Below are 13064 nucleotides of genomic sequence, written 5' to 3'. Positions count from 1 at the left end.
CGTGGTAATACTGCTGTTGCAGCAGTATAGTGGCTGACAGAGCGAAGGAGAGTTGGGTGAGACAGCTTGAAAAAATATGCGATACAATGGAGAATGACTTGTTCGCAGAATTACGTGTAGAGATGAAAAGGAAGAGAAGATGGAAAACACAGCACAACTTGTAGATAATGATGATGAAATGACCCGAATCATTGTCCAGTACCAGTCAGCACACCCTAAGGGCGGCGTCGGCCCGGCCCGGTGTTCTAGGTACGGAGTACCTCACATAAATGCTTGGGTCGCGTCAGGTCTCGGTCGCTTCTCAACGCAATCTTTGGATCGTCAACTTTCTTCCCACGAGAGATTGGTTGGTTGATCGATACACTCGTACCATTAAAGTATGGATGGCGTCGCGATTATCCTGGCTCGGCTCCTGTACCAATTCCCAGCTCGGAATCTTAGCTAGAGCTGTTGGCGTCAATTCGTCTGGTACCAAACCTATTCTGACCGCCCATCTGCTAGACCATCTTCCCAAAGCAACTGTCGCTCCTTACAAGCACCGGGATACTCTACAGGAGCCATGCAGGATCCTCAGTATAGATATGGGCATTCGCAACCTCGCATACTGCTGCCTCGTCCTTCCTCGTACCGGCAGCGGGATTGCGACAGATATTGGAAACCCCGTGGTCGAAGATTGGACTCGTATCGCTATTTCTAAAGACTTGGACAATTCAAAGCAAGCTGAAGATCTGGTGCCGAACAAGGCGATCAAAGAATTGAAGCGGTCAGGGAAGATCAAAATTTCAAATCCAAAGGAGGCGTTCGATCCAGCAACTTACTCCCAGCATGCATACGACCTTATCACCACTCTCCTAGAGGACCTAAAACCTACCCACATTCTAATTGAACGGCAAAGATTTAGATCAATGGGTGGATCAGCAGTGCAGGAATGGACTTTGCGCGTTAATATGTTCGAAGCTATGGTTTATGCTGTCTTGAAAACGTTTGCGGAACGTGGATTATGGAAGGGGACTGTACATCCGATTGCTCCTTCGAAGGTATCGAGTTTTTGGATCACGAACAAGCAGGGTGCTATAAAGGAGGGACCGGGTTCCAAAAGCGCGAAGACTAAGACAGCAAAGATAGAATTAGTTGCGGAATGGTTGGATGAAGGAGCTCACTTTGAATTGAAAGGAGCAGCTGCGCAGTTGGGTCAAGCATATTTGAGGAAGAAGCGGAGGAAAGATAGCAAGTCGTTGGTGAAGCAGAAGAAGCTGTCAGGATCCAAAGCACAGGGTGTTGCGCAGGATTCGGTGGAAAAGCTTGATGATTTGGCTGATTGCTTGCTTCAAGCCATGGCATGGATTAAGTGGGAGAAGAACCGAAGATTGATCATGGCAAGAGGAGCAGCAGCACTAGGGGAACTGGAGGAACACTAACTCGGGGAACTATTTATTTAATAATGTGCTTGCTAATATCCGGCGAGTATTCCCAGCGCTGCTGTGTGCGTGTTGTTTGTTACAGAATTCCATTCCATCTAGTCAAGATTCAAGATGGTTGATGCGAGATGCTCAGCGATCTAGCACCCTTCAGGCAGCTACGTTCTTCCCTTGTTTGGCCTTCTTGACCGCAGAACCTACCACCTCTTCGCCAGCATCCAGTGCCCTCTTCGTCTTTTTTGCCAAAGTGGTAGTGGTCTCTTCTGCCCTGCCTTTAACCTTCTTCACTCTCTTAGTCTTGACTTCCTCGCTCACGACGACAGGACCATTGCCATCTTCACCCCCAGCCGTCACCAACGACTTCTCCTCTTCGACCTTCTCCCCATTCTCGATCTTCTTCGCTGCATCTCTGACGGGCACTTCGTCAACGCCCTTCAAATCGCCCGCCTCAAATTCATACCCAATTTCCTTAGTCTTCTCATTCTTGGACGCCCTACGCTTTTTCTCTTCTTCGATTCTACCAGCCCACTGCTCCCTACCGAGTCCCATCTCGAACTTCCTCCCCTCAATCTTGTTCCATGGCACAGCTTTGAAACGCTTGTTGGCGCCCTTCCACAGCTGCTCATGTACCTGCTCTTTTGCTACTACCTTGCACTTCAAGATATGCCCAAACATGAGGTAATTGTCCATCGTATCAGCGACGATCTTAGCAACACCAGCCGAAGTGAACTCAATAAAGGCGTAGTGCCGGGAAGCACCACTCTTCTGGCTGCGTGACAAGCGGAGGCGACTGATGTCGCCGAATTGGGAAAAGTATTCCCGCATCTCATGCTCATAGAAGCCATGAGGAATACGCCCTACGTACACCACGCCTGGTCCCTCGCTAGCACCATTTCTGACGTCCTCGAGTTTCTTTGCGGTGGTCTCCGCTTTAGGCAGCCGAGGGAGTTCCTGGCCTTGTTGAAAGCCGGAGCCCGGAACGGGTGCTTCGTCGCCGTCGCTCTCGAAGCCTGCGAGAAGGGCGGTGGTTTGGTCGTCCGGCTCATCGTGCGAGTCGTCTTCCGAGTCGGCGTCCCCAGGCCCGTCAACTTCTGCTATCTTGCCAGAAGATTCAGCTACGTCCTCCGCTATGGCTTTGCCCTTACCCTTGGCCTTCTTAGCTGAAGCTTTCGCTGATTCCTTTGCGTCCGTTGCCTCCTCCGCTGCTTCGCTAGCGCCTCCCATGATCGAAGAAGCAAGACCTCCAATGGAGGCTCTTGCGGCGTTGGCTCCTTCGGTTGCTGTTGCTAAGAGCTCTCCTACAGCATCTCCTACAGCATCTCCGACGGATTTGGACTTGGTGTTCGCTTTCTTCTGTTTCTTCTTTGCGGAAGCATGCTCAGACAACGGATCGAGAATGTTAGTCTTCACGATCTCAGTATCTGCGCTCGCGGGGGCCTTGCGCTTCTTGGATTTGGACGCCTCAGGCTTCGATTGTTCTTCGGTAGATGCTGTGAGCTTGACGGACTTATCATCCTTGGCGGGCTTAGAATCTTTTGAAACCGCTTTTTTGTTCATCTTTTCGGCGCCAGCTTTGGCATCCTTCTTCATAACATCAGCAAACCCGGCGGGCGTCTCTGCAGTTAGAGCCATGGTTTTCGCAGCTTGCTTGGCTTTCTCAGTCCCAGCCTTGGCCCCTTTTCTTACAATATCTGCGACGTCGGCAGCTGTTTCGGTAGCTGGAGCCTTAAATTTCGCAGCTTTCTTGACCTTCTCGGTCCCAGCCTTGGCCCCTTTCTCCACAATATCTGCGCCGTCGGCAGCTGTTTCCGCAGCAGAAGCTTTAGCAGACTCAATCTTGCTCGACTCCTTGGCAGGTTTCTTGGCAGTCTTCGGAGGCTTTGTTGCTTGAGGGCGAGTAGCGGGTTGCTTCTCCATAGCTCCAGGAGCCTGCCCTTTTCCCGACTCTAACAGTGTCTCAAATGGCCCTTCATCCATAGCAACATCTGGAAGGACGGTAGAGCTTTCCTGTTCGGCAGCACCCTTCTCGGCTTTTGACTTCTTGGCTTTCGTCTTCGTCTCAGCCTTGGCGGTCTTTGAAGTAGCGTCGGTCTTGGGCTTTTCATCTGCAGTTAGCTCCTTGGGCGCCTTCTTCGACTTGTTTGAGCTCTCAGGCTTCTCTTCGGCCACATCATCCTTGGCAACCTTCGGCCCCCTTGGCCTCTTTTGCTTTTCTACTCCCTTGTTGCTCGTCTCGCTTGGTGGTTCAGCGACTTCATCTTTCGCACCCTTTCCCTTCTTGCCTCTCTTCACAGTCTCGGCTGGCTTCGCTTCAACTTGATTTGATCTTTCCTCTTTACCAGCAGGTGCTGTCTTTGTCTTTTTGTTGGGCTTGACAGCCTTCGGTTCAGCTGGCTTGCTTGATGGTTCCGCATCTGCGTCATCATCAAAGTCGAAGTAATTGCCTGCGCGCTTACGCGATGGTCTTGGTGATGCTACTGTAGCTTCTTCGATGTTGAGATCAGGAGCTTCATGTTTGTCACTGGGCTTCGACTTAGCGGCAAGCTTCGCGGTTCCGTCGACAACTATTGATACAAGCATCTGTTAGAAGGACTGTTGCTGATGGTGGATCTAGATCTATTTTCACCTAGATTCTTGGGTGTCTTGGCTTTCGGCATCGTCGCAAGGATAAGGTTCAAGCGCGCACGCGGGAGTTATGTAGGGTTTCAGGTCTAGAATCTTTTTTCAATTATGTTGTACTGTAGGTTTGTTTCGGACGTGAAATGTTGTTTGGTGAGATTAGGAGAGGTGGTAATGTTGCTTCTCGCGTTGTTGTTGTTGTTGTGGTGGTGCCAAGGCTGACGTCTTTTAGCGCCGTCTTAGTTTTAGCGTGTGCAAGTGTATCTACAATGCTTGGCACAGAGAAAAACGCGCACAGACCCCAAGGATAGTAGGTAAGTAGTAAAAAGGCGATGCTTCTCACATGGAGTTATGCCTTAACTCATAGAACGTATTTATCTAAAGTCTAAGGTATTTCGTCCTCAAACTCCTCTACACCCTCCTCGTTAAGCCTCCATTCCAACTCCTGAATATTAGCCTCAAATACCGAATTAATTGATATATAAAGCTGTAGTTGACTATAAGGCTGTTTTGCATATAAAGCATGGTTCTAAGTGATCATTTTGAAACAACTGGGGGTTTGGTCATATAAAGCTGGTATTTCTGAGAGGGTACAAAGATTACTTAGTCATCTATATAGCCAATCAAGTACCCACTCCAGTTACCCCAGTCTTACTATTTCAGCCTTTCCACACCCATTCTACATACCTATACTATTCCGAATATTATATCCACCATTCTTCGTCATCCTTACGCATTCAACTCGGGATTGTTCTTTATAGCCTCGTAGCAGGTGAATAGGTGGAGAACATGCTGGAGAAATACGTCCTTGCGCGTACTAATTTGATAGTTAACACGCTATCTATCCCCTAATTCTCAGCTTACTAACTAGCGGCGATAGCAGTAAAGCACTACTGGCATATAAGGCTGTTTTGCATATAAAATACGGTTCTATTGGTGAAAAAACCTTCCAACACCATATAAAGCTAGAGCTTTATTGGAAAGCTTGCTTTCTCATTACTCAAGACTGAAATCACAAAATGTTCGACAACCATAAGTTTAAAGTTGACCAATCAGGTCTTCAGATATCGTGATTTTGAAGCTAAAACTCACTTTATTTCTTCATTTCTAAGCTAAAAGCGGGTACACACGGGTACGTCCAAAAGAGGAAGCACCATAAGGCTGAACCTCGAACATCAACTTTATCAATTTATTCTATTTAATTCCTTTAACGTTACGTAATAAATAATAATAAAGTAAATTTATAGAGTTATAGAGTTAATTATACGCTTTTAAAGAAAGTAGCGAAGACGAAATTTGATAAAGTATTCGTAAAGATATACTAAAAACTAAGATTTTTATCCAAATTATCGAGCTTGCGAGAAGAGCCCCTCCGGCAGGAGCCCTCGGAGAGCCCTCGGAGAGCCTCCGGAGGGTTAGGGGGGTTTCAGGGGGTCTCCCCCTGAGTATATCAAATAAAATATCCCTATCTCTCTCGATTCTCAGGGTTAGACCCCTTAAAATCCCTTAAACCCTTCGGAGCTCTTTAAGGGCTCTCCGTCTCCGAGGGCTTCTATCGGAGGGGCTGTCAAAGCAAGCTCGAAATCAATCAAATATCACTAAAATAATCAAATTTCGAGCTTGCTTTGACAGCCCCTCCGATAGAAGCCCTCGGAGACGGAGAGCCCTTAAAGAGCCTCCGAAGGGTCCGAGGGGTTTTAGGGGGTCTCCCTGAGAATTAAACAGTCAAAAACCAGTACTCGGCAAGCTTTTCACTACTGGGAAGCCCGCGCCCCAGCACATATTATATCAATTAATTCGGTATATATCCTCCTTGAGCACTATGCTTGAAATACTCACTCGTAAATCTATGACAGCGACTCCTTCTTACTATATACCGTAGAAAAGTATTTAAATCGCCCTGAGACTGAGGTCACATCTTATGAAAGTGATATACAAAGGCTTCAAGTATTATTATCTATATGCAAATGCGATGTAAAGCAGGAGAAGAATACCTCGACGTCTTTGCTGGTTTCTTGCGCGCGCATTTTTCTCCGTGCCAAGAATTTGTAAATACACTTGCACACGCTAATTCCGGGAACAAATCGTAGGAGCTTCAACTCTACCATTGGACCTTCAAATTCTGCGACTTCCTGCTAGAGATGGGAAGGAAAAGAAAGCAGCTTTCACAAGCGGAAGTTTGGGATGACACTGCTCTACTACAGTCCTGGGATGATGCTCTCGCGGAATACAAGGTACTTCCTACTTCTAATCACGTCCCTTTTCTTGCTGAGTCTCAATATAGCTCTATCACAGTATATATGCGCGCGGCGAACGTGTCGAAGATGTGATTAAGGAGGCTGAAGTTGAAATGCAAGACGCGCATATGACTGAAGACGACCTCCGCAAAGCGGCGACAGACATGCAAACCAACGGTATCCCATCAGAAGAGCTGGAAGACGGAGAGCTGGAGGAGGATAAGAGCGCTCAGACATACTACAACGGAGAGTCGACAGAGAATTTTCACGTAAGGGCGCAACGAAAGCAGCTTCATTTAGCATGGCTCATGTGTCGTTAGGGGCCCTCGACTATCGAGTCTAAGCAAAAGGAACGCCTAGCCAATGTAAGCACTGCGGTGGACCAACAAGAAAAGCCTAGGATGCCTAATGCAGTTACCAATGGTGGTGAGATTTCAACTCCCATTCTGCTATCAGCGTACAGGAGAATCTGACTGACTTCTGTTTAGTCAAAGATGAAGCCCTCAAGAATCTCATGATGTCTTGGTATTATGCAGGGTATTATACTGGATTGTATGAAGGACAGCAACAAGTTCAGAATACTCCGTCCAAGTAAGGGAGGCAGGGGCTTTCAGGCATCACTTGCAGAATTCGACGCAACAAAAAAAGGAAAGGCTTGTTTTTGGGTGAAAACAAGAAAGCTATTTCCCTGCGAGCCTCAGAGGAAAAAAAGTTCAAGACACGTGTTGGGCTGCAAGGTAGGCACGCCGCCACTGTTCCTTATTTCTGTACTCACGTGTGCTCAAGTAGGAGCGTCCACTGGGACGAGTCCAGCGGACCTATGAGCAGTCTCAAGCTACTTAATGTTCCTCATTAGCAAACACCGTCGCTGGTAATGCACCCTATGCTATCGAGGCCACCAGTGGAAGTCGCTCAAAGCAAGTCGCTCAAAGCAAGTCGCCAAACCCCTTCTCTGAGTCAGCCTTGATCAAATCCACCATTCCCTGTACGAGTCAAAAATTTGCCTGGTGTTCCAGCTTGAATCTTTTGCAACTCACTTCTGGCATGCAAGGTGAGCCGTCCGCGTCCTTGACGTAGCGGAATGGCATCTCCGTGCTTTCATTTTCATCGATGTGTAGCTCGGGATAATCAACGTATGGTATGTCCTTAAGGGGTACTACAATAGCTACTCAGCTTCTAGAGCACAGATCATAGGCGCGATGGTTCAGTGACCTTTCTGCTCCACCACCATCCGAGTCACACGTACTGCCGTGTCTGTGGTCATTTGTATCGGGCCTAGCCTCCTCCCACTGAAGCCCTTCTTCCGCAGCTCAGATGTCCTGTCTGTACTTGACTTAGTGCCTACGTGATACCCTGGCGGATCCTTCTTCCTTACCGCGAGGCGGGTCATCGCCTGATTCCACAGATCAACCCAAAAGAATTCATCTCGATTGCTCCATGGGTATTATACCTAAGATTCCTCCAAACAAAAAGACATCGAATTTAGTCCCATCCTCCGGACTCAGCTCAACAGTGGCTGCTGGATCAAGCAAGCATACTCGTCCCTTATCCTCTTGAAAAAGCTTCTCTACACTCCGATGCTCTATTGTCAAGGATTCAAGATCTCGAAGCTCTGGTGGCAATGACATTACTGTTGGGACAGAGCTCAAGAAGAATCTCACGCCGGCTTTGGCAGAGTCTTGAGCGATTGATCGATACTCGAGCGTCGACCATGGCCCAAGTTCGGGATCTAAATGCTCGACGATATAGCTTCTTATTTTTTTGCCTGAGATGCTTCCCATCGTTGACAGTACTTGACGTGAGTCCGGATAAAGCGAGCTTCTCAAGATGTAAAGGCCCCAACTGCTTCCGGCGGCCAAATCAAGATTGTTGTCCCGTGAAATCGATTTAGACTCATGAATGGTTAAGGAAGCATGGATACAAAAGGCGGTAGGTGTAAAGAGAGGCAAGAAAAAAGGACAAGAAATATTTGGTGGGCATGTGACTTGAAAGCCCATAGAATTGACCAATAGGAAGAATCTCTCGGGAGCTTACAAAGACTTCTAAGCCGCAATAGTCAACTATGAGGTCGATCACAAAACAAATGTTCTCCCCTCACAGCTCACTTTCGCCAACAATACCTTACCTTTCTCCAACCTATCACTTTTCTCAACCTCCATCCATAGACTCCATTCCCTTCTTTTACTCTCATTGCCAGCCACTCCGCCGCTCGCTACCTTAGATTTACCCCCCCACCTCTATCCTTGTCCTGGTTTTCTCCCACTAGCTACCTACAATCTGCAAACGGTGGTATTGCCAAAAAAGGGCCAATTCGTGTTCGAAGCAAATCTCGAACTTTCTCCTTGCTGTCAACCCTAAGCTGGCATAGCCAATTCGGAGGTGAATCCGAGGTAGTACCTCTATTAGGACCTTCGACAGATTACCAAGCTCGGTTTGCTTGCCTATCCAGAGCAGGTCATCCCGCTACCGCTACAGCTAGACTTGGATTGCTGTTCCTCATACCTCAGGTTTCCTCAGTCGTCCCATTGTGGGTCTCTCATTATGAACCCTCACCAGAAGAATAAGGTGGACATTAGCGTGAGCGACAACCCACCAACACCCAACCAAAACAAACGAAGTAGTTGGCCTTTACTAATATTCCACAGTCTCTCAATGAGGAGGAGCAAAAGCTTTTCCGTCTCTACGGAAAGTTGCCCAACAAGAAGGACCTCCTACAGAACAAGCTCAAAGTCAGTCCCTACCTCCCCTTGCCCCCAATTCCTGACGTTGACATTATGACTCGACCAGGAGCGCAAGTACTTCGACTCGGGCGACTACGCACTTTCGAAAGCCGGCAAGGCATCTGAAGGCGGCGTCACTTCCATTGGAAGCCAGCATCCACTACCAGAGAACATACCCCACCTGACCTCACCGGGCCCCAACAGTGGAAGTAATGGTAACAGCAACGGTGCTAGCAATGGGTCAATTCCTGGTGCATCAAGCGGCAGCCCTGTGAAAGAGAGCAGCTTCTTACAGAGGGAAACAAGCGTGGACGAGGGAAGCGTGCTCAGTCCAAAGAGCCCAGAGCGGGGAAGTGCAAGTAGTCCGCCATCAAAGGAGGGGGTGCCCATCCGGTCGCAGCACTGACTTTCGAGGACTTCACCAAAGCTTGGGGATTGTTTTGTGGCGAATGAAAAGCCAAATGAGCGTGGGTTTAGCGCTGGCAACGAGTTACGATCTTCGCTATTGCAAAAATAGCTCTAGGGAGGGTGAAGTGCTGGGGCCGGTGTTCATGGAGTCGTTGGACTGCGGAGTACCCACATACAAGGCGATGGCTGGCAACTTTGTTCTATGCTTTGGCAGTTACTTGACCAATCGAGATAGCTGTGATAAATGGTGAGATTCTACACCTCTTTAATGCTTTCCACCATCAAACGCCGCGTTATGCCTTGCTATTTGGCCTTTTGTTTCTTCACAGCTCAATAGCTTTCTCTGCCATCTCCAGCGCCCCTTCTCTCGTTTTGTTGCCCCCAATGAAGCCGCTTGCGTGAGCGAAGATACAACCTTCGATCCCGCTGACCTCGCTCAATTGATCATCCCTCACCCCTCTCCAATTATCTGGTAACGGCTTCCTGCTCTCGAAGCTATCTTTGCTCACACTTACGGCCTGCACACGCCACTTTGCACCTTCATGCTCACTTTCGGGATATACAACATACAGCACTTTCTCTTCACCCGGCTTTTCCGCTTCGAGTGTGTACAAATGATCTTTCCAAGGACAATCTCGAGGGAACAGCATTACTCTCCCTTTCGCATCGTAGTCTTTGCGAGCGACATATGTCTGACGCACGAGCGTGCGTGCGGGCAGCCAAGCACGGTGATAGTATTGCAATTTTCGTAAGAAACTCGATCCCATTAGGGAGCTCGCTTGCAGGAACCGGGCATCTTCAAATTCTTGCGCCTCCTCCGGCTTTATGGTGGGGGAAGGATCTTCGAAGTTGGCATTTAGATCTCCAACCAAGCTGCCCAAGCCTATGCCCCCATCGTAAAATCGTTTTTGAAGGGTTTTTGTCTCGGAGGGATCGTAGACTGAGATGCCATTGTCGTGCGCGTCCAGTGCTTCGATGAAGTCTTCGTAGACCTTTTTCCACAGAATATTTACCTCTTCGCTACCTTCATCCAAACCCGTTTCTAAAGCTATTATCGGCTTTCCGAAGTGCATATAGACCAAGCCGGCGGAAGACAACTTGGTTGGGCGCGAGGGAAATGTGGTAGTGAAGGTACGTTGGTGATGGTCATAGCGATTTTGAGCAGGGTGATATTCGCCACCAACATCGACGACAGTGTGACAGGTGGAGAGAAGGGCTGGGTCACGGGTGCGGATGAGGGCTGATGGATTGTAGGTGGGGAGCATGCGGAGAAGGTGAACGGCGAGGGCCTCATCGGCGTGGAAGTGACCACTAGAGACGTTAGCTAGAATTTAGTCGATGAGTCAAGATCAGACATACTTGTGGGTGCCAATCAATGGACCCGGATCCATTCTCAGTCTCTTTGCTTCTGTCATTCTGAAGATGTTGCGCAGCATCCAATCTTCATCAACGCTCATCAAATCACACAGAGCGAAAAAAGTACCGTATCTACGAGTAGATGGACTTGATATATCAACACAGCGTTACCATTTGTGGTTGAGACGGTGTGTACAGGGCTCAGATTAGCCGGTAGCAATTACCTCTCCACCAGGTATCGACAGAAGTCTAAACATCGAGGTTTACCCGGCTACTACACGCATTTAGAGAAAACTAAGAATCTACCATATATATTCCTTTATTACATTATCATAATATCGATTTAATATATTTATTACCTATTTCTACTAATTATTAATATCGCCAAGATATTTTAGCGATATAAGCCCGAATTTTATATATAAAAATCTTTTTAAATTCCTCGAAAATGATCTATAGTAATTTCGTCTTATTTTAATATCCTCGATAATAAACTCTAGTCTTATATATATTTTAAATATTCTCTTTCGAATTTAAGTTATATAATTGAGTTAAATATTTAAGTATTTTAATTTAATTAGTCTTATATAATTAATTAGCTCGTTTAATTAATCTAGATTTCTTATTATAACTTCTATTATTATTCTTTATTAAGATATCTTAATTAAATTATATATATAAATAATATATCTTTTCGATATAATTTAATAGAAGCTTATTAATATAATATTCTTAAGTTATTAAATTATTAGATTCTTTAATCTCGAGATCGTATAGTAATAATTCTTTTTAATCTTTAATACGTTATTTATATTTTAGAATAATTTTATATTTAAAACGTCTTATAGATTTGCGAGATTTCGAAATCTTTATAATTAAAAAGTTATTCTCATTATAATAGATAATAATCTCTTTATAATATTAGAAGATCTTTTTCGAGACGTAAATAAAGTATAATTCGAGATTTAATAGTTTTTAAAGATTCTTAATATTATAGCGAGTATCTTATTTACGTAATATACGATTTTAAGAGATTATATTATAAGAATAATAAGTCTTATTTATAAATATTACGTATTATTAAAAATCGTCTATTATTTACTCGAGATATTATATATTATATTTTTAACGCTCTTTTAAATTTAACTCGCTAATTATTTTAATTTAAATATATTTATATAGCTAAGTATTATTAATTTAAGCTTATAATAATCGTTAAAGTATTTATTCGCTAATATCGATTTTAAAATATTTTAATTAGATAAGAAATTGCTCTCGATATATAGAATTCTTAATTAAAGTAATTATTTTTTTAAGAATTTTAGTTATAATCTTTAAAGTACGTCTAAAACGATATTTTCTAGAATATTTAATATTAAAGAATTCTTATAATTTTTATCTTTATAGCTATATATAGTCTATATTAAATTTAATATTTTTATTATAATAGATATTTTTAACTAATTAATTTAAAACTTAAGAGTTTATAATTTTAAAGAATTTAGTCTTATAATATATAGTAGCTTTATAATTAATTAGAGAAGGATTACGCGAAGGTATATAAGATATATTTATTATATGGTGTAGATAATTAAGAAGAATATCTAATTATTTTAGTGTGGTGGCGGTGGAAAGCCTTCAGTAGCCGGGTAAACCTCGGTGTTTAGACTTCTATCGATACCTGGTAGTCGTTAACTTTGAAGAGATAGTATTATCTAAATTTGACGTATTATTTAATTCACTCTACGCGTAGCGATAGATATCTTATTAGAATACTAGATTTAACTATTATTTCTCGTAAATTCTAGTAACAGTATAATATATTTACTCGTAACGTAAGAAACCCGTTAAAAAAAATCCTACAGCGCCCTCATACGGAGTAATTATAAGCTCCTCGAAAAAAAAAATCATGTATCGAAAGATTCTTGATAGTACTATTAGGTAAATATCGAAAGAAAGAAGTAAGCATATTTTAGATAAGGGAAAACAGTCGTATAAAAGCATGAAAGAAAACGTATTCGCGAAAGTGGATTCTTCTTGATATTATCAAGAAATAGTGAGAATCCGTTCCTCAGTATAATTCAGGCTCAGCAAGAAAGAAAGACAAAACGAAGACAAGGCACACGAATGGGATTCTTCTATTGTGATGGATTGATGGCTAGCTAAGAAGTAAAGAAAATCCTACTATTAGGAAGTATGCCAAGGCCGGAAGGAAGAACTATGCACCGTTACGTAACACAACGGGTGAGAATAAAACCATTACACCATTGTACCAGCCCACTGTACGCTAGTAGATAGTTTCGTAA

General features: G+C 44.6%; 6 protein-coding genes across 6 annotated transcripts; 3 read left to right on the top strand and 3 right to left on the bottom strand.

The window, feature by feature from the left end:
- Positions 1 to 269: 269 nt before the first annotated feature.
- HO133_010620 (uncharacterized protein) lies at positions 270 to 1418 on the top strand (the record flags this gene model as incomplete). Its single annotated transcript, XM_037301472.1, has 1 exon — positions 270 to 1418. One exon carries the CDS (start codon positions 270 to 272, stop codon positions 1416 to 1418), a length of 1149 nt encoding a protein of 382 aa, XP_037153106.1.
- A 150-nt stretch (positions 1419 to 1568) lies between these two features.
- On the bottom strand, positions 1569 to 4075 carry HO133_010619 (uncharacterized protein; the record flags this gene model as incomplete). The annotated part of the gene is made up of 2 exons (XM_037301471.1): positions 1569 to 3982; positions 4045 to 4075. 2 exons carry the CDS (start codon positions 4073 to 4075, stop codon positions 1569 to 1571), a joined length of 2445 nt encoding a protein of 814 aa, XP_037153105.1.
- Positions 4076 to 6178: 2103 nt separating this feature from the next.
- Positions 6179 to 6869, top strand: HO133_010618 (uncharacterized protein; the record flags this gene model as incomplete). Its single annotated transcript, XM_037301470.1, has 4 exons — positions 6179 to 6271; positions 6322 to 6543; positions 6595 to 6700; positions 6763 to 6869. 4 exons carry the CDS (start codon positions 6179 to 6181, stop codon positions 6867 to 6869), a joined length of 528 nt encoding a protein of 175 aa, XP_037153104.1.
- A 331-nt stretch (positions 6870 to 7200) lies between these two features.
- Positions 7201 to 8055, bottom strand: HO133_010617 (uncharacterized protein; the record flags this gene model as incomplete). The annotated part of the gene is made up of 5 exons (XM_037301469.1): positions 7201 to 7257; positions 7312 to 7430; positions 7487 to 7597; positions 7650 to 7667; positions 7725 to 8055. The coding sequence occupies 5 exons, from the start codon at positions 8053 to 8055 to the stop codon at positions 7201 to 7203; spliced, it is 636 nt and encodes a 211-aa protein (XP_037153103.1).
- A 760-nt stretch (positions 8056 to 8815) lies between these two features.
- HO133_010616 (uncharacterized protein) lies at positions 8816 to 9400 on the top strand (the record flags this gene model as incomplete). Its single annotated transcript, XM_037301468.1, has 3 exons — positions 8816 to 8851; positions 8920 to 9003; positions 9062 to 9400. The coding sequence occupies 3 exons, from the start codon at positions 8816 to 8818 to the stop codon at positions 9398 to 9400; spliced, it is 459 nt and encodes a 152-aa protein (XP_037153102.1).
- Positions 9401 to 9725: 325 nt separating this feature from the next.
- On the bottom strand, positions 9726 to 10817 carry HO133_010615 (uncharacterized protein; the record flags this gene model as incomplete). Its single annotated transcript, XM_037301467.1, has 2 exons — positions 9726 to 10713; positions 10762 to 10817. 2 exons carry the CDS (start codon positions 10815 to 10817, stop codon positions 9726 to 9728), a joined length of 1044 nt encoding a protein of 347 aa, XP_037153101.1.
- Positions 10818 to 13064: the final 2247 nt, after the last annotated feature.

The sequence above is a fragment of the Letharia lupina genome, assembly GCF_014066315.1.
Source record: "Letharia lupina isolate WasteWater1 chromosome Unknown contig_9, whole genome shotgun sequence".
Classification (NCBI taxonomy): Eukaryota; Fungi; Ascomycota; class Lecanoromycetes; order Lecanorales; family Parmeliaceae; genus Letharia; species Letharia lupina.
This window is presented reverse-complemented; position numbering and strand designations above follow the sequence as displayed.